This window comes from Eptatretus burgeri, chromosome 6 (genome assembly GCF_056783735.1).
Source record: "Eptatretus burgeri isolate ZD-2024b chromosome 6, Ebu_testis_v1, whole genome shotgun sequence".
NCBI classification, from domain to species: Eukaryota; Metazoa; Chordata; class Myxini; order Myxiniformes; family Myxinidae; genus Eptatretus; species Eptatretus burgeri.
The window spans coordinates 35,193,018-35,211,769 of record NC_140966.1 but is presented as its reverse complement, the minus strand read 5'-3'; the positions used below and the strand labels follow the sequence as shown (position 1 = coordinate 35,211,769).

Below are 18,752 nucleotides of genomic sequence, written 5' to 3'. Positions count from 1 at the left end.
CAAAAAGCACACAAGTCAGTTATAACCATCCCATAAGCTCCCCAGAACTATGTTCATGGTGAGCTAAAAATTAAATAATAATAATAATAATAATAATAATAATAATGAAAATGTGAACAATGAACAAATTTAATGCTGATTCATTCCATTAACCCCTCCTTCATGGCTGCTGCTGCTCTCATTCTGTGGACCACAAGTTGAATATGTTAACCAAAGCAGCCATTGTTCCCCACCAGAACTCTCTCCACCCCCAAAAAACATAATAACCGACATCCTCAAAACCTTCTCACTTCAAAAAGTAAAAATCCATTAACCTGAAGGAACCATCCAAGTTGCAACGTTGGATGTAGTTGAGTTTGGCATCTGCCCAATACAACTTGCCATCTTCATAATCCAGGGTTAAACCATTGGGCCAGTATATATTTTCGGTCACCAGAACTGAGCGTGTGCTTCCATCCATTCCAGCTCGCTCAATTTTTGGTACTTCTCCCCAATCGGTCCAATATACGAATCTGGAATCATAATGACATGACAGAAAGTGGAATGATCATTATTTGGGAGTTCTAACAGCATTTCCCCAAAGTGGAAATCGAAAGATCAACCATCAGCATTAGGTTTGTCCTTTTATATTTTATCAGCTGCAATCACTTTTAAAGAAATGGCTCAAAAATTGCAATTCATTATATGACTATTTTTTACTTGCAAAATCGAAGATTTTCAAGGATATTGGTCAGTCGATTTTATTATTGTCTGTTTGTCTATTTATCGCCTACAGGTCACAATACCAAACCGATCGTCATGAAACTTTACCAAGTTGTGGAGGTCGTCTCAAATGAGATGCCTATTGATGTTGATGTCAAAGGTCAAAGGTCATCTTGAAGTCATATTTCTAAAATTGCCATTTTTCAAGTGATTGACTTTAAAGATGAACATGATTTGCATATTGCGTCCCTGAATTAGGAAACCAACTATTTGAGGTCAAAATGTCAACTCAAGGTCAAACTTCTAAAATCATCAATTTCAATCTGAAAAATAATCAATTTTCATCCGATTGACCTGAGCTTTGATTAATATTGTCAATTTTAATCTCAATGAAATGGACAATTTGATGTATCCATGGCAACCTTTGGAGGGTGGATTTTGCAAGTATCGTGCTCTGCACAACGTCTTTTTCTTGTTTATTTATTTACATCATCACAACTTAAACTTGTTGAGAATGCACACCAAGAATAATAAATCAATTTACCCGAGCTGGGCAGATCTTAACAATCGTAACTACAGGCACTCCTCACTTAACGACCTACCTGTATAACGACCGCCCGGACTTACGACCAGCTCTCCGACCAGTCTGTATTTCACGCTGTACGAGAACTTGGGTTGTGGAAACGGCAGCACGGGCATCTCATCTCGCATCACCCTTTCTCAGTCTCAGTCTCGTTCCCACAGTCGGTCGACGGAAACATTTAGGTCGACGGAAACATTTACGGCAAGCCATGGATGGTTTCAATGGTTTTGTCGGAGATTCAATCTGCATAATAAATCGACAGCTCCTGATAACCCTGCTGATAACTCTGATGATGACGCTGATGACCCCGAACAACTACCACACTTTGAAGGATTCAATGACTAAAATGTTAATCTGAATGTCTTTTTTTTATAACTTTAATGTTTTTTGGTACATCATTTTTATAATTTTTGCTGATTGTATTTTTATGTTCTGTAATATGTAAGGGTTATGCAAATTAAAACAAAGTTATCAAGTTGGAGTTTCCTTTAGACCTTTTCTTTATTCAGAATAAATAAAAACGATTACTTGTATTTACAGTATGCAAACCAAAGTAATGTATATTAGAGCTGATTTCCTCTATTCCGTTTATTACAGTATACAGTACACTACTGTTCCAACATTTAAAAATATATCCTCGCTTATCGACCTAGTCGTAGGAACGGAACTTGGTCGTTAAGTGAGGAATGCTGGTATAGCGAAGTTGATGATATTCCATCGCAAATCCCCATGCTTTCCACCTAAAACAGAGTTGAAAGATGGCAAAAAAGTTCCACCAGGAATGACCCAATATCAATTTTGAGTTATTTTTTTTTTCTTCCAGTTTTGACCCTGTGACACGAAGTCCCACTGGGGGGGTGAACCGGGGGTCAAATACCCCAAAAATTGTTGCATATTTCATACGTCCCCCAACGTTGATTGCATATACAAAGTGGAGGTACACATCATTAAAAGAGCCTGGCGTTCGCTTAGTGGTTAAGATGGTGGCTTGGGATCCTAGGGTCCTGAGTTTGAGCCCCGTTAGCCGCTGAATTAACACCAGGGGTTGACTCAGCCTGTCATCCTCCTGAGGTCTGCGAAATGAGCACCAGTGTACTGGTAATAGGGGCACTGCATCAGCGGCATAACCGTGCCTCTAACCAATGATGCAACCAGCAGCCAAAAAGGCTGTACACGAAGGGAACTTCTTTTAAAAAAGGTTTTAAAATGTGCCTACAATTGCATTTTTCAGTATTGCACCTTTTAACCAAGCCACAGGGGGCAGGGCCAAAAATGATACTGCTCTTGCACTTTCTTACCATGTGGTGATCATAAAATATGCTTTTTGAAAAGGAGAAAGTCATAACTGTTTGGAAAGATATAAGAAGGTAAAGAGTTCTGAGATCGACAGTGAAGGGGAAGAAACAAACATGATAGCCCACCCTTGAGTTGTCAATGACCACACAACGATCACGTGAGGTATTGGCTTGTAGAGTATTTCGTGGTCTGGCTAATGACAGAGGTACACTAGCAGCAAGTTCTCGGGAGCAGAAAGGGAAGTAATATCGATAGAAAAGAGAAAGAGAGCCAACTTTGGGGTGTAATTTGAGCAGGTCAAGTTTTGAAGTAAGACTGGGAGAGTTGACAAGTCAGATTACTTTGGATTCACTTCTGTCAAGTAAGCATATGGGGCTCAAACCTCCCCAGATGTGAGAGCAGTACTCAATACAAGGACATATCAATTCTTCATATAGTTGAAGCAACTGTTCAGAGGAGAAGAATCTTCGACATCTGAACAGGACTCTTAGAGGCAGACTTAACTATATGCGTAATGTGTGGATTCCATGATAAATTAGATGTGAGGGTAAAACTTAGTAAGTTCATTGCATCACATGGTGCAATTGTGGAGCTTGCAAAGGAGAATCGAGAGTTGAGGAGTTGAGGAGTTGAGGAGTAGAGAGAGAGAGAGAGAGAGAGAGAGAGACAGAGACAGAGACAGAGACAGAGACAGAGACAGAGACAGAGAGAGAGAGAGAGACAGAGACAGAGACAGAGACAGAGACAGAGACAGAGACAGAGACAGAGACAGAGACAGAGACAGAGACAGAGACAGAGACAGAGACAGAGACAGAGACAGAGACAGAGACAGAGACAGAGACAGAGACAGAGACAGAGACAGAGACAGAGACAGAGACAGAGACAGAGACAGAGACAGAGAGAGAGAGAGAGAGAGAGAGAGAGAGAGAGAGAGAGAGAGAGAGAGAGAGAGAGGGAGAGAGAGAGAGAAAGAGAGAGAGACAGACAGACAGACAGACAGACAGACAGACAGACAGAGAGAGAGAGAGAGAGAGAGAGAGAGAGAGAGAGAGAGAGAGAGACACAGAGAGAGAGAGAGAGAGAGACACAGAGAGAGAGAGAGAGAGAGAGAGAGAGAGAGAGAGAGAGAGAGAGAGAGAGAGAGAGAGAGAGAGAGAGACAGAGAGAGACAGAGAGAGACAGAGAGAGACACAGAGAGACACAGAGAGACACAGAGAGACACAGAGAGACACAGAGAGACACAGAGAGACACAGAGAGACACAGAGAGACACAGAGAGAGAGAGAGAGAGAGAGAGAGAGAGAGACAGACACAGACAGAGAGAGAGAGAGAGAGAGAGAGAGACAGACAGAGACAGAGAGTGAGACAGAGACACACAGAGACAGAGACAGACAGAGACAGACAGAGACAGACAGAGAGACAGAGAGACAGAGAGACAGAGAGACAGAGAGACAGAGAGACAGAGAGACAGAGAGAGAGAGAGAGAGAGAGAGAGAGAGAGAGAGAGAGAGAGAGAGAGAGAGAGAGACAGAGAGATATACATATAGATATAGAAAAAAGATATAGATATAGATGGATGGGAAGAAATTGGGTTTTAGAAGCATTAAACTTAAGTTGATGACATTTGCCCCACTGGGAGATCTTGTCGAAATCAGAATTTAAAGAGGTGGCAATGATAAAATTAAAAGTATTTCAGGTGAGGGAAGATGGATGAGGTGTGAAAAACATGGAAGAATGTAATCTTGAGTCATCAACATACAAGTGCATTTGGATATTTGTAGAAGAGAAAAGGTCATTGATAAAAAATAAAGAAGATGGTTGGAGACAGGACAGAAACCTGAGGGACACCGCTGTTGATAAGGATGGAAGGAGATGTTGGACCATTAACAATTATGGAGAAAGAGTTTGAGGTCAGGTCAGGTCAGGTATGGGAGCATGCACCGGAGCAGCGCATCGCTGTGTCCACTTTCCGCCAATACTCCAGGGGCCTACGCCTGGCAATGCTTCAGGCAGATGCCTGGTCCATCCCCATCTCCTTGAGATTCCGATCAACCTGCTGTAACTACGATGTATGTGATCAACCTATTAGCCTCCTTCATGCATGAGGTGGCCTCGCTGAGAAAATCTGGTGAGCAGGATCATCATCAGGAAAATGATCAACATGTCCATACAGCAGCAGCTGACACTCAAGGACTAAACAGGTAACAAATCTCATCTGAGTCCTCTGTCTCTGTCTCTCTCTCAGAAACCACTCGTTGGACACAAAGTCCGACCAACAACAGCCAAGGATTCTCCAGAGACCTGGTACCAAAGGAGTTAAGTCTTTGTATCAGATACCTGGTCAGAGTCCAAATCTCACATCCACAGAGCAAGACTGGAAGCACCAAGGACTTAAACACTCGGACTTTTGCCCTCCTGCATCGGTACCTATGCAGGAGGACAAAAGTACGAGTCTTTGACATATCCACACTCCATGATCCAGTGAATCCATGACTTTCCAGGCTTGAGCCAGAAATCTATTGACCTCTGGCTCAAAACATGCAGAAACATGAATATCACTGCAAAGGTAAGTGAATCTCTCTGTGATCTCAACATCCTCATCACAAACAGGTACAGACAAGATAGTAGCATCCAAGATGTCACTGAAAGCCTGGCTATTAGTTTTGACCAAGGAAACCCACAAACCCAGCAGTTCCGACCCCTCATTCAGCACCTCGAGCACATTCCACACCTCATTCAGCCCCCATTAGGATATCCATTATCTCTGGAAAGATGAATGAATCATCTGCAAAATCAAGGTCAGAGATGGTGACATTACCAAACAATGCACCACAGCTTGATCTCTCCGACATCCTCCACAGAATCCAGTCCATATACAGGTGCTGAAAAGTTGGTGGGGGGTGGGGGCAGAACACACCCCTGACAAACTCCAGTAACAACTGGAAATAAGGCGGAGATGGAATCACCACACCTCGCAGCACTCTCAGTACCAGAGTATAGTTCAGACATCAGATCGATCAGTTTTGGTGGCACCCCACGAAGCCCAAGAATCCTCCAGAGGGCATTCCGATTCACTGAATCAAACGCTTTACAGAGATCAACATAAGCTGCAAGCAGCCCCTGCCAAAACTCGTGTGTATTCAATGAAGACCGGAAGAACAAGAATGTGGTCAATGTTGACCACTTTGGTGTAAAGCCTGACTGCTCTGGACGCTGGTGCTCAAGCAGATGGTGGTGAACCCTATTAAGAATTATCGGAGCGAAGACCTTGCCCGGCACTGAGAGAAGCATCACCCCTCGGTTACTGTTGCAGTCCGGGTGATCACCCTTCCCTTTTCAGAGAGGGACAACAAGGCCCCTCTTCACCAGCTTTGAGAAGTTCAGCATGGATGGCACAGTTCCCAGGAGCTTTACCCCATTTCAAATGGTTCACCGCAGCCTGTGTTTCCACAAACTAAGGAGATTCACAATTGATTGGAGGGTCAGCAACAAGAATATTTACACCCCTGACATGCAACTCAACAGCTGGTGGGTCAACCTGGTACAGCCACTCAAAGCAACAAGCCCAGTGGGCCTTCACTTCAGACTCCTCTGTCAAGAGCCCACCACCATCCGATCTAACTGCAGTACACCGAGGGACGGGCTTGGAGGAATGCAATGCACAAATTCCTCAAAGTTGGATGAGAATCACTTGACCACAGGTGATGCTCTACCCCATCACAGATTCCTCACACATAGGCCTTCTTATCTCCTCTCAGCGCACGTTCAGTTTTATGCCTCAACTGCCTGAACAGCTAAGCTCTGCATTAAACCTGGCGCTGTAACTCTGGTCAATGGTATTCAGTGTACCTTGGGAGACAAAGTTCTTCTTTGCCTGACAGTGGGTTCCAAGACATTCACCAGAAACATCAAGGATGGTAGTTTTGAAGGCATTCCAAAACAAATCAGGATTCCCCAAAACATGTCGACCCCCTCTAAAGCCTCAATCAGAGATGCTTAACTTCAGAGTTGCCACAAGCCTGTGGTCAGTATTGATGGCGTGGAACACAATTTCACAAGAGGTTATAACAAAATTATTTGAAAGAGTCCCAAGAAGAATATCTGGTTTTGAAAGAAAATTGAGGACAGACACACGATTAGTTTATATCAAGGTATATTGTGTATAAATTTGGTTATTCGAATAAGATTTTCTTTTTCAGAAAGGGGAATTTGCATTGCAGACAAAGTTTTGTTTCCTTATCGTGTATTTGTATTCCTTCTGCATCAGAGTATAACCAAAGTTGGTGTCAAAGCCACCCAATGCTCGCCTGTTTATACATTTATCGTTTTTAAAAGACTAGTCTAATAATATTTTTTTATAAAGCATTGCAGTGAAGTCTGATCCAAATAATTTTAAAGCAATATATGTATTTGTATATTATAATCAGTAAACGAGTACACATATTAAATGAATGGCAAGCGTCTAGTATAAACAGGCGAGCATTGGGTGGCTTTGACACCATCTTAGGTTGAAATAAAAAAAAATTAATCATTTGTTAATTTCAACTTCACTTCACCAATAGTATACCCCAAAGGAACCTCCATGCCAAATATCAGCATCTGAGTACACATATTAAAAGAATGGCAAGCTTCTAAATAACTTCCACCAAAAACTTTCACGTTGATGTGCTCCAAAAAAGTTAAGTTCAAAACAGGTCAAAAATTTAAAACATTTGAAATTATTTTTTTAATTTCAACTTCACGACAGCAATAATATACCCCAAAGGAACCTCCATGCCAAATATCAGCATCCTAGTGCACATATTAAATGAATGGCAAGCTTCTAAATAAGTTGCACCAAAAACTTTAACATTTTCACGCTGACGCTCACGCTCACGCTCACGCCGGGGGTATCGCTATAGCTCTCCGTTCTTCGAACAGGCGAGCTAAAAATGCAAAATGTTGAAGACTTCTGCACAGCAATTTCCATGTTAAACCTACTGTATTTTTTAGCGTACAAGTCAATACTACTTCCCCCCCCCCCCAAGAAGGCCGGGCCTCGATTATATTCAGAATCAACTTATCTATGTTTTCAGACATTGAATTGCATAAATGAAAAAAAATTGCAAAATATATTACCTGAATCAAGTAAAAGCACATAAAATGTCATAACCCCCAGTGTTTTTGTAATTTTGCTGCACAAAGTTAAAGGATTAGCCCATATTTATGAACAACTAAAACGGCCGCCAGTCTTCCAGTCGGCCATCATTGATCAGATCGCAAAATAAAGCGAGAGGCATGTGTATGCCATCATGCACTGTACTTGTGCCATACTTGAACAATATCAGACCATGCATGTCTGAGAAATGGTTGGGGACACATTTAAGTCACAAAAGGGCCGCCAGTCCGCCATCTTGGATGTGATCTCGAAAAAACAAAAAACATGACGTGCACATGTAAGCCATCATTCGTTATCTGTGTGCCAAGTTTAAACAACATGGGTAACTGCATGTCTGACAAATGGTTGTGGACGTGTTCAACATCGGGATATTTTTACAACTAAAATAGCCACGAGTCGGCCATCTTGGATCTGATCTCAAAAGAAAATGACGTGCTTATGTAAACCATCATTCACGGAGTGTTTGCCATGTTTGAACAAGATCGGAAAATGCACGTGCGAGAAATGGTTGAGGACATGTTCGACACCGGATTGTTTCTTTTTTACAACTAAAATAGCCGCCAGTCGGCCAACTTGTGAATCTGATGTTGGCAAAAACAAAATGACGTGCAAATGTATACCATCATGTGTTGTCTTTGTGCCAAGTATAAATAAAATTGGCCCATACATTTCCAAGATATGGTTGCGGATGCACACACGCACGCACGTACACGAAAATAAAGACCAAATCCATAAGCCCCCATTTCGGACCAAGTCCAACAGGGGTGAATAAATTGTATAATTGTTAATTCAAAACACACCACAGAAAGTTTCCACAATGTCATGGATGCATTCCTGGAAAGTGCAACGTTAAGCAAACCAGGTGCGAGACAAAGTGTTATAATGGGGGTGGGATGCCTACCCAAGGCACATTTTCAGTCACCCAAACATAACTTTAGCCTCACTTTACTGCATATTAGAGACAAATATTAAAAAATCAATAAAGAACACGAATGAAAATACGAATGGACAATTAAATTAACATTTACAGGGGTATTCACCAAAATGTAGGGCTGAGATTGCTTGTCGGGATAGGAGAGGTGCAGGTGTGGAGTGTACAGGGAAGGAGATGAGGCCTTTGTGTCTCAGACGAACTGCTCAAATAATTTGTGGGCTGAGAAGGCAAATGGGCTTTCAGTCGAGTTGTGGAGTGAATCCGGCCCCGTTTGGCCTTTTGGATGAGTCGAGAGGCGAATCTGGAATCGAGAAATCTTCGATCGAGCTATCGAATGGCTTTGCAACAAATCCAGATCGGAGAAGTCATCACTGAGGTGCCAAAGAATTATGTAATCAGAGCAGTGGGGATTAATATGAATACTGCATTTGTATGAAGACGAATCTTCAGTTGAGAAAACCAAGAAAGCTAATCATGGCTGTAAAGTTAAGTGGACAAACACAGAGTGCTTGTATGACAATGTGTTGGTGTTCATGTTTATTTAAGGAATCGTGAACTGCAACAAAACGTTATGGGCAATGAAGCATAATGATTCCATAGCCTGTTTAAAATACTGCACCCCTCTCCCTATGATAACAAACATATTGAAAAACTATTTACATTCCGAATTTATCCGAAAGGTCATCCTTCAAATTAATTCAAATAATATGCAAAAAACAGCTCATTAATATTCATGACCCTGGAAGTACCATAGCTATCAATACATTGTGTGTGTCAGGGAGGAATCAACACCTCCATTGTTCTGAATGACAATTTTGCTTCGTCTTGTACTCCAAATAGACTTATCTATGAATGATGGAAAGAAAAAGTGTGGAAATTAGCCAATTTGACTTGTACTCCACATTGAATTATAGATTGAAAAATACGGTATATATATATATATATATATATATATATATATATATATATATATATATATATATATATATATATATATATATATATATATATATATATATATATATATATATATATATGTATATATATATATACATACACATACATATACACATGCCTGGTGTTGGCGCAGTGGTTAGGGCAGCGGCTTGGGATCCAAAAGGTCCTGAGTTCAAGCCCCGTTCGGCCACTGAATTAATACACCAGGGGGTTGACTCAGCCTGTCATCCTTCCGAGGTCGGCGAAGTGAGTACCAGTGTACTGGGCCGGTGTATACCCCGGTTAAAATAGGTGTACCATATCCCTGTGTCGTAAGAGGCGACCAGGGTTGCGTCAGGAAGGGCATCCGGCGTAAAACATGTGCCAAATCACAATGCGGATCACACGGATGATCCGCTGTGGCGACCCCGAACGGGAGCAGCCGAAGGAAGAAGAAGATATATACATATATACATATATATATATACATATATATATATATATATATAAATATATACATATAGACATACATACATACATACATACATACATCGGAGCAAGTGTATTTTTGTTCAGCTACTAATGGCACCTTTTATGACGTAATAAATAAACAGTGTTTATCCTTGTGGTTTGTGTTCCTGTTAGAGCATCTATACCAATAAGAGAGTGTGTGTGTGTGTGTGTGTGTGTGTGTGTGTGTGTGTGTGTGTGTGTGTGTGTGTGTGTGTGTGTGTGTGTGTGTGTGTGTGTGTGTGTGCGTGTGCACGCATCAGTGTGTGTCCTCCATAACTCCAAAACTATAAAACCTAACAACCTGAAACTCTGCATGCATATGAAGAAAACTCCAGGGAAGCGCAAGAGTGAAAATTGGGTCTTTGGGTGATTTAAAACACCCTTTTTTGAAGATAATGAACAGCCGTATTTAATTATATCCTTGATCAGGTGCATCCTCGGTCACCGCTCTCCATGGGGTCTGAAGGCGTATCCTCGGTAACCTCGGTGGGGTTTTTTGGCCTGCTCAACGATGCTTTGACTTGGAACAGGCCGCAACGATCTCTTAATGATAAAGTTGTTTGTTTTTTTACACTTTCCTCACTCATATTATCAAATGCCTGTTCATCATAGCTACGAATCGCTGTATGTCGCTTTTGTAAGTACTTTAGTTTTCAAATTATTAGCTTGGAGCGATTTCATGCACTATGTGATACAATTTTCCATGATCTACTCTCATTGACAAATTCAAGTATATCATCAAAATATTATTTTGGTTTTGAAAATCGGATATCGTCCGGACTAAATAAGTGTCGAAATCTGTTGTGAAATCTGATAATTTAAACAAACGACGAGTCTTATAACTGTCTCGATAATCATGGCAAAAATATTGGCACCTTTGCACTTTTTTCAAATAACTCACAATAAGTTGAAATTGACAAAAGTATTTTGTCTCCACAATTATTTATTTCATTGTTAAATATTACAAAACCTTTGTTTTTGATTCAGAACTTCATATATCCTTTTAAATCAGACAATAAAAAGAAATGGCATTGACAAAATTATTGAATTCTGAGAGTTAATATTTGGTAGCACAACCTTTGGACAAAATAACTGCAGTCAAACACTTCCTATAGCCATGAATGAGCTTCCTTCACCTCACGAATGGCAGTTTGGCCCACTCTTCTTATGCAAACTGCTCCATTTCTCCCACATTTGAAGGGTGCCTTCTCCGAACTGCTGTTTTCAGATCTCCCCACAGGTGTTCAATGGGATTTATATCTGGACTCATTGCTGCCACTTCAGAACAGCTCAGTTTTTGTCTTGAACCATTCCTGAATGCTTTTTGAAGCGTGTTTGGGGTCATTATCCTGCTGCAAGACGCATGACCTTCGACAGAGACCCAGCTTTCATACATTGGGTTGAACATTGCGCTCCAAAATACCTTGGTCATCTCCCGATTTCATGATGCCATGCAAACATTCAAGGCACCCGGTGCCAGAAGCAGCACAGCAACCCAAAAACATCACTGAACTCCTCCATGTTTGACTATAGGGAAGGTTTTCTTTTCTTTGAAGGCTTCATTTTGTTTTCTGTTAACATAGACATGATTAATTATTTAAATTAATTATTTAAAAATCATACAATGTGATTTTCAGGATTTTTGTTTTAGATTCCGTCTTTCACAGTTGAGGTTTACCGATGATAAAAATTACAGACCTCTACGTGCTTTGTAAGTGGGAAAACCTGCAAAATCGGCAGTGTATCAAATACTTGTTCTCCCCAATGTATGTCTGTCTGTCTCGTTTGTCACAGGGCATTGTTTCTCCAAGGACGCGTCCAACCCGTACTTCTCACCGGAAGCTTCCGGCCCGTGCTTCTCACCGGACGCGCCTGGCCCGTGCTTCTCACCGGACGCGTCCGGCCCCGTGCTTCTCACCGGACGCGTCCGGGCCCGTGCTTCTCACCGGACGCGTCCGGCCCGTGCTTCTCTCAGGACGCGTCTGGGCGGGATTTGTCTTCAGATGTGTCCAAGCAATGTTTGTGTCCAGACGGCTTGGCTCCGGATGCGTCTGGCGGGTTTTGGCTCCGTCTGGCGGGTTTTGGCTCCGGATGCGTCTGGCGGGTTTTGGCTCCGGATGCGTCTGGCGGGTTTTGGCTCTGGATGCGTCTGGCGGGTTTTGGCTCCGGATGCGTCTGGCGGGTTTTGGCTCCGGATGCGTCTGGCGGGTTTTGGCTCCGGATGCGTCTGGCGGGTTTTGGCTCCGGATGCGTCTGGCGGGTTTTGGCTCCGGATGCGTCTGGCGGGTTTTGGCTCCGGATGCGTCTGGCGGGTTTTGGCTCCGGATGCGTCTGGCGGGTTTTGGCTCCGGATGCGTTCGGCGGGTTTTGGCTCTGGATGTGTTCGGCGGTGTCGGTCTCCAGATCGTGTTTATAGTTTGAACGGTAGAAAATGGATTTCAGCCATTATTTTATTTCCATCTTCAGTTTTTCAATGTATAATCATTTTGAGGAAACAGTATGAATCGTAATTAATGCTGCACCGCACATTTGCCTTCCCTTCCTGTTACCTCCCTGTCTTCCCTTCTCCCACCCCTCCTCGCTCCTTTCCGCTCCACTCTCACCACTCTCTCTCCCTCCCTCTTCCCCCCTCTATTTCTCCCTCCCCCCCCCCTTGCGTACTCCCATCAGCGAAACAACGGGCGGTATTTGGTAGTAATAAAATATATTGCATACATGTTGACAGTACCTTGGGTCAGGTGGGCACAGCCCACCTTTTCTGGACTTTTCAGCCCAGGAAATTGCCAAAATGGTCGCTTACTGCACTGTGTTCAATTGTTTTTACTTACGGTTACCGTTCCCCAAGGATCATTGAAATGAGCGAAATTGACAGCAAACGCACGGAAAGTTTTTGGTAAACACATATGGAAAGCAGTAAAAAAATAAAAAAATAAAGACTGAGAGCATGAGGCAAAAGATTCTGTCATCTGATGAGACGAAAATTGAACTACTTGGCCTGAATGCAAAGCTCTACGTATGGCAGAAACCGAGCACAGCTCATCACCCATGTAACACCATCCCTACCATGAAGCATGGTGGTGGCAGCATCATGCTATGGGGATGTTTTTCAGTGGCAGGGACTGGGAGACTTGAAAGGATAAAGGGAACAATGAATGGAGCCAAGTAGAGGCAAATCCTTGAGGAGAACCTGCTGCATAGTGCAAAAGGCCTTAGACTGCAGCGAAGATTCACGTTCCAACAGGACAATGACCCCAAGCATACAGCCAAAGCAACACTGGAATGACTTCAGAACAAGAACATGTAAGTCCTTGAGTGGCCCAGCCAAATCCCAGACTTGAATCCCACTGAGAATCTGTGTAAAGACTTGAAGATTGCTGTTCACTGACGCTCCCCATCCAACTTGACAGAGCTTGAGCAAATCTTAAAGGAAGAATGAGAGAAAATCCCCAAATCCGGATGTGCAAAGCTGATCGACATAACCAAGAAGACTCGAAGCTGTAATCATGGCCAAAGGTGCTTCTACAAAGTATTGACTCAAGGGGTTGAATACTTATCGACGCAAGACATTTCAGCTTTTCATTTTTCGATAATTTGTAAAAATTTCTCAAGACATGTTTTCACTTTGTCATTATGTGGTATTTTGTGTCGATCAGTGACAAAAAATTTCATCCATTCTAAATTCGGGCTGTAACAAAACATTGTGACAAAAGTCGAGGTGTGTGAAATCATTGTACAGTGCCTGCAAAAAGTAAAGAAATAAAGCGCGGAACCTCACCCACTCTAGGTGTCACAGGACACACTTTTACAACAAGACAAGAATGCAGGTGGGGGCTTCCTTTTGTCTATGATGTGTATGGTGGACACAGGATTTAATGCAGCCTGCTTTGGAAACCAGGTACGACATGACGACAGCCAGTGACGAAGTCAGTCGAAAGACGAAGAAAGCCAAAACTGAACACGATGAAGTGAGCGCCTGCGACGATCAGAGCCTCAACCAGCCCTTGTGGCCCTCTTTGTCCTTTCCAGATTAGGCCTCAATGGTCAGCCCTTCTTCTTCCTCTTCAAAGTGCTTCTTTGCACTGGTGCATGTGGAGTTCTCCTGCCTCTTCTCCATCTCTGAGGTCCTTATTCTTCCTCTACAGAGAGGTCACTTCTTCCCTTCTCCAAAAACAGGGTGATAGAAGTTTGGGTCAATCTCAAACTTCTACAGAGAAAACCACAATCATGTTCTGCCTCACAAGCTCTTCCATGATCCACCTTCTCGTTGTCCCCTTGCCGTCCCGCCCATAGGGGTGGCCTCAGTAACAATAAATCCACTTTGTTTCTTTCGGGCTCCACAGCCCACTACACACCACCATGGCTGGCACACACTGGCCGGAGAGGTCGTGATCCGCCTCGTCGCACACGTGACACATGTGCCTCTGTGATGGGAAGTCCTCACCTGGCCCCACCGGCAAATAAGAGGTGTTTACACATATATTATTCTGTCTACCCTGTCTGTAAATTACATATGGTGCCTCCACAACATCACATGTAAGAAACTACTTACTCAAACAGGTCCCTGGTACATGGCAATTGAACTACTTGAAACACATGGGCCATGTTGCACTTACCACAGTCTAGCTATGGATCCCCCCCCCCTTCCACATCAGAAGAGTCGGGGGAGAGGATATAGTGGTGTGAGGTACGCGATTGGAAGCAAAAAGGATCAAGTTCGCTGGCTTCCCCTCGACATGGTGAAGAAGGCTGCACGATTCTCGTGTTTGTGCTGAGGCAAATTTGTCCGCGCACTGGAGCAAAACACAAGCCATTGACTGTTTGGCTGAGTCGTGAAGCGTGTACGTTTCTGAGGAGGGAAGAAGAGCATATCTCGTGGCCTTTCACGGGGTCTCAGAAATCGTCTCATCATATGGTGAAGGAGGAAGGTGGGCGATCGGTGTGAACGGACCTGGTGCAAGAGAGAAACGGTCGGCAAGTTCAAACGTGAAAAGCTGCATGACGGTTTCTAAGCCCTGGCGTTGAATACCACCGCATGAATAACTCACGCCCAGAGAGCGGCTTGGTGCCATTTTCGGTTGCAGTTTCCTGCACAGTGACTACGCAGTTTAGATGATGCCAGGTCCAAAAAGGATCATCTCTGAACGAAGCGAAGTGCCAGAATAAAGGAGGGATTTTTCTTTTGTTTTATCTTTTCCCCTTGTCCGTTTTTGTAAGTGTGTGTCGAGGCGCCTTGACTTTAGGCTGAAATTACCTCATGCTTTGATGTATTTTCATTATTACGCTTTGATTTATTCCTCTTATGAATACTTGATTTATGTTCATTAAACCATTAGTGATTAAGTTTGCTTGTGTCTGTCTATTCGTTGTGGGTTCGAGTATAAACCCTTCTCCTCCATCCTGGCAAACACGTCTGGTACGTACTTGCCGTCCACGTCCCACGCGCACTATAATCTCCAAGGAGCTCGGTTGTTCGCCTCCAAGGGAAATCGGTGAGCTATCTGTCTAGTTCGAACTTAACTGACATGGACACTACAATATATGTGACCCACCTCCCCCACTCTCCACCCCCAAAACTGCTCCCTAAAGGAGTGGGTGTTTCTTGTAAAAAAAAATTATAATGCTAATATATATGTGTGTGTATATACATGATCTTCTTCTGTACATAATGGAGTAAGTGTTTGTATGTATGTTTGTCCGCTCTATACTTATTCATTGGACAGCTGGACTGACGCCACCCACAATTGTAACACGAAAAAAATATATTCTGTATACAATGTAGCAAGTGTTTGTATATATATATATATATATATATATATATATATATATATATATATATATATATATATATATATATATATATATATATATATATATATATATATATATATATATATATATATATATATATATATGTTTGTCCGCTCTATACTTATTGGTTGGATAGCTGGGCTGACGCCACCTACAATTGTAACACGAAAAAAAACAACAAAAAAAAACCTGTAAATCTGCCATGTTGATGCTATGGCAGTCGAACACATCTTTGAAAGTATCAAGTTCACAATTGCCATGCCCTCCCATTAAGTTTCCCGTTCAGTGTAAAAGAACCTAGGCGACTGTTAAAAGGACTATCAAATATGGAAAGGATGGAGCTGACATGTGTCATGGGCCTTGTGAAGGCGACAGTACATATTGACCTCTGCCTTCAGGCCTTAAGCTTCTGGTGTCAGCCTATGGCCCAGTGTAATTGGAATTATCTGAGTTACATCAACACGATGTACAATATATGCACATAAGTAGTAGGCATGTTTTTGCTCCATGGACGTAGCCTGGGTTATATTTCTTTTCTGGAGCGATCAAGGCAGCAGCATGTTGCCTATACACCACCCAAATAAAGGCATGCGTCAGAAGAACGTGTGGCATGCATGAATCAATATAGTCCATAGTGCAGGTACTTTGCAAGTAAAAATAATAATAATAATATTAATCCATCCATCAGGACATACTCTGTGCAAAGCGTTGGTGCTGCCTAAGCAGTCTTCTTGGCAATTGGGCACAATCCTGGACAGTTCGCCACTCCGACACAGGATACCAGCAAGCTGGCACTCATTTTGCAGACCTCAGAAAAATGACAGGCAGAGTCAACCCCACCTGGTATTAATTCAATCGCCAAATGGGATTTTAACTCAGGATCATGGATCCCAAGCCCACCACCTTAACCATTAAGCCAACACCAGGCATATAATAATAATAATAATAATAATAATAATAATAATAATAATAATAATAATAATAATATCTATCCATTTTGATTGTAGCATTATTGCATTAAACTATGGAATGCAGAAATTGTCTTTACATACCAAAACGTATCAGGAAGGTCCAAAAGACAAGGATGATAAGAAATATTAGGGACAACTTCCTTCATCCAGTATTTTCACTTTGTGTGCAAAATATATCAACCAACCAGAAGGGAACTTGGTAGAGAATTTATTTCATTAATTTACTTTATTGTATATTTATTTGTTTATTTTGGTGGAGGCTCGTGGAAGAGCTGGTGCAGTGAATGGATCAGTATTCCGATCAGGATGTAACAGACAAAACTAGAAGGGCACTCGATAGAGTACAGACCTCTGCTACACAATGGCCGATCCATAAGAACATATCAGGCCCAACACATTAATTAAATATCTATGACATGCTACATATCATTTTAGGTGCTATCTCTCAATGGTGAAGAATCACTTTACAAATTCAATACTTCTCGTATCCAGATTCGGATTCAGATCTTCACCAAAGTCAATTCAATTCGTCCTTGCCACACACCCAACTTAAAGCACCAAGTTTCATCCGGATCCGTCCACAACTTTTTGAGATATCATGCTATATATTGGTTTAGCCCTATCTCTCAATGGTGAAAAATCACTAAAAAAATTATCAGATCTGGATCCGGATTCGGATCTTCACCAAAATCGAATCAATTATTCCTTGTCCCACACCCAACATGTCCACCAAGTTTTGTCCAAATCCGTCCACAACTTTTTGAGATGTTGTGCTATATATTGGTTTAGCCCTATCTCTCAATGGTGAAGAATCACTTTTTACCCCTCAGCCTGAATTGGGCTGAAAAAGGGGTATTGTCGTCACAGGCATCCGGGTGTCTGTCAACTTTTGGTTTCCGTCAATTTCAAGGAGAACGCCTTGTCCGATTAAATCCATTCTTGCAGGGTATGTTGAGGTTGAGTAGAGGAAGGTTCCTTTCGAAAATGGGCGCGCTGCGATTTTCAATGTGGCCTCCATGGCAGCCATCTTGAAATTGATTTCCGTCGATTTCGAGGAGAACGCCTTCTCCGATTAAATCCATTTTTGCAGGGTATGTTGGGGTTGAGTAGAGGAAGGTTCCTTTCGAAAATGGGCGTGCTGCGATTTTCAATATGGCCACCATCTTGAAATTGGTTTGCGTCAAGGGGCTGAGGGGTTACGCCCGCTTTGCGGAGCTATTTTTAAAATTCTAGTCGTCTGATCCGGATCCGGATCTTCACCAAAATCTAATCAGTTCCTCCTTATCACACACCCAACCTGCCCACAAAATTTCATCCGGATCCGCCCTCAACTTTTTGAGATATCCTGCACACAAACAAACAGACAGAGAGGGGTCTAAACATAACCTCCTTCACCTTCGGTGGCAGATGTAATAATACAAGGACAAAAAATGAAGAACAGATTAAAGTTCATGAAATTAAATGAGAGAAAAGAGGAGAAGGAAACAGCAAATGTGATTCGAAACATCCAAAGTTGAAGAGCCAGGAAATGTTATATATAAAATGCATTCCCACCCAATATGTAATTATAAGAGTACAATGTGGCAAAATGTTAAAAGTGCAGGGGGGAAAAAAAAACCCACAAATGATCTTTAATCAGAAATAAGACTTCATAATTTATGAGAAAGTCAAGAATAAGATGAGTTCAAACATACTTTACTCTAACGACCCCCAGCCCCCAACCCCTCCCACCCCCGTCACCTGCCCTTCCTCAATTCACCGTGTTTTTTAACATTTCCTCACACCCTCCACCCCTTTCCTCCCTTTGCTGAATTGATGACCTCAGTTTCCTCCTACATGAGCTTCCAGTTTC

At 42.4% G+C, this 18,752-nt stretch overlaps 1 protein-coding gene across 2 annotated transcripts in view; it reads right to left on the bottom strand.

Annotated features, from left to right (window-relative positions):
* The window catches only part of LRP6 (LDL receptor related protein 6), a 198,813-nt gene that overhangs the window by 118,689 nt on the left and 61,372 nt on the right, over positions 1-18,752 (bottom strand). For both annotated transcript variants that reach the window (XM_085884539.1, XM_085884538.1), the window contains exon 3: positions 315-512. In XM_085884539.1, the coding sequence (XP_085740665.1) occupies positions 315-512 (198 nt within the window). The remainder of the gene's footprint in view (positions 1-314; positions 513-18,752) is intronic.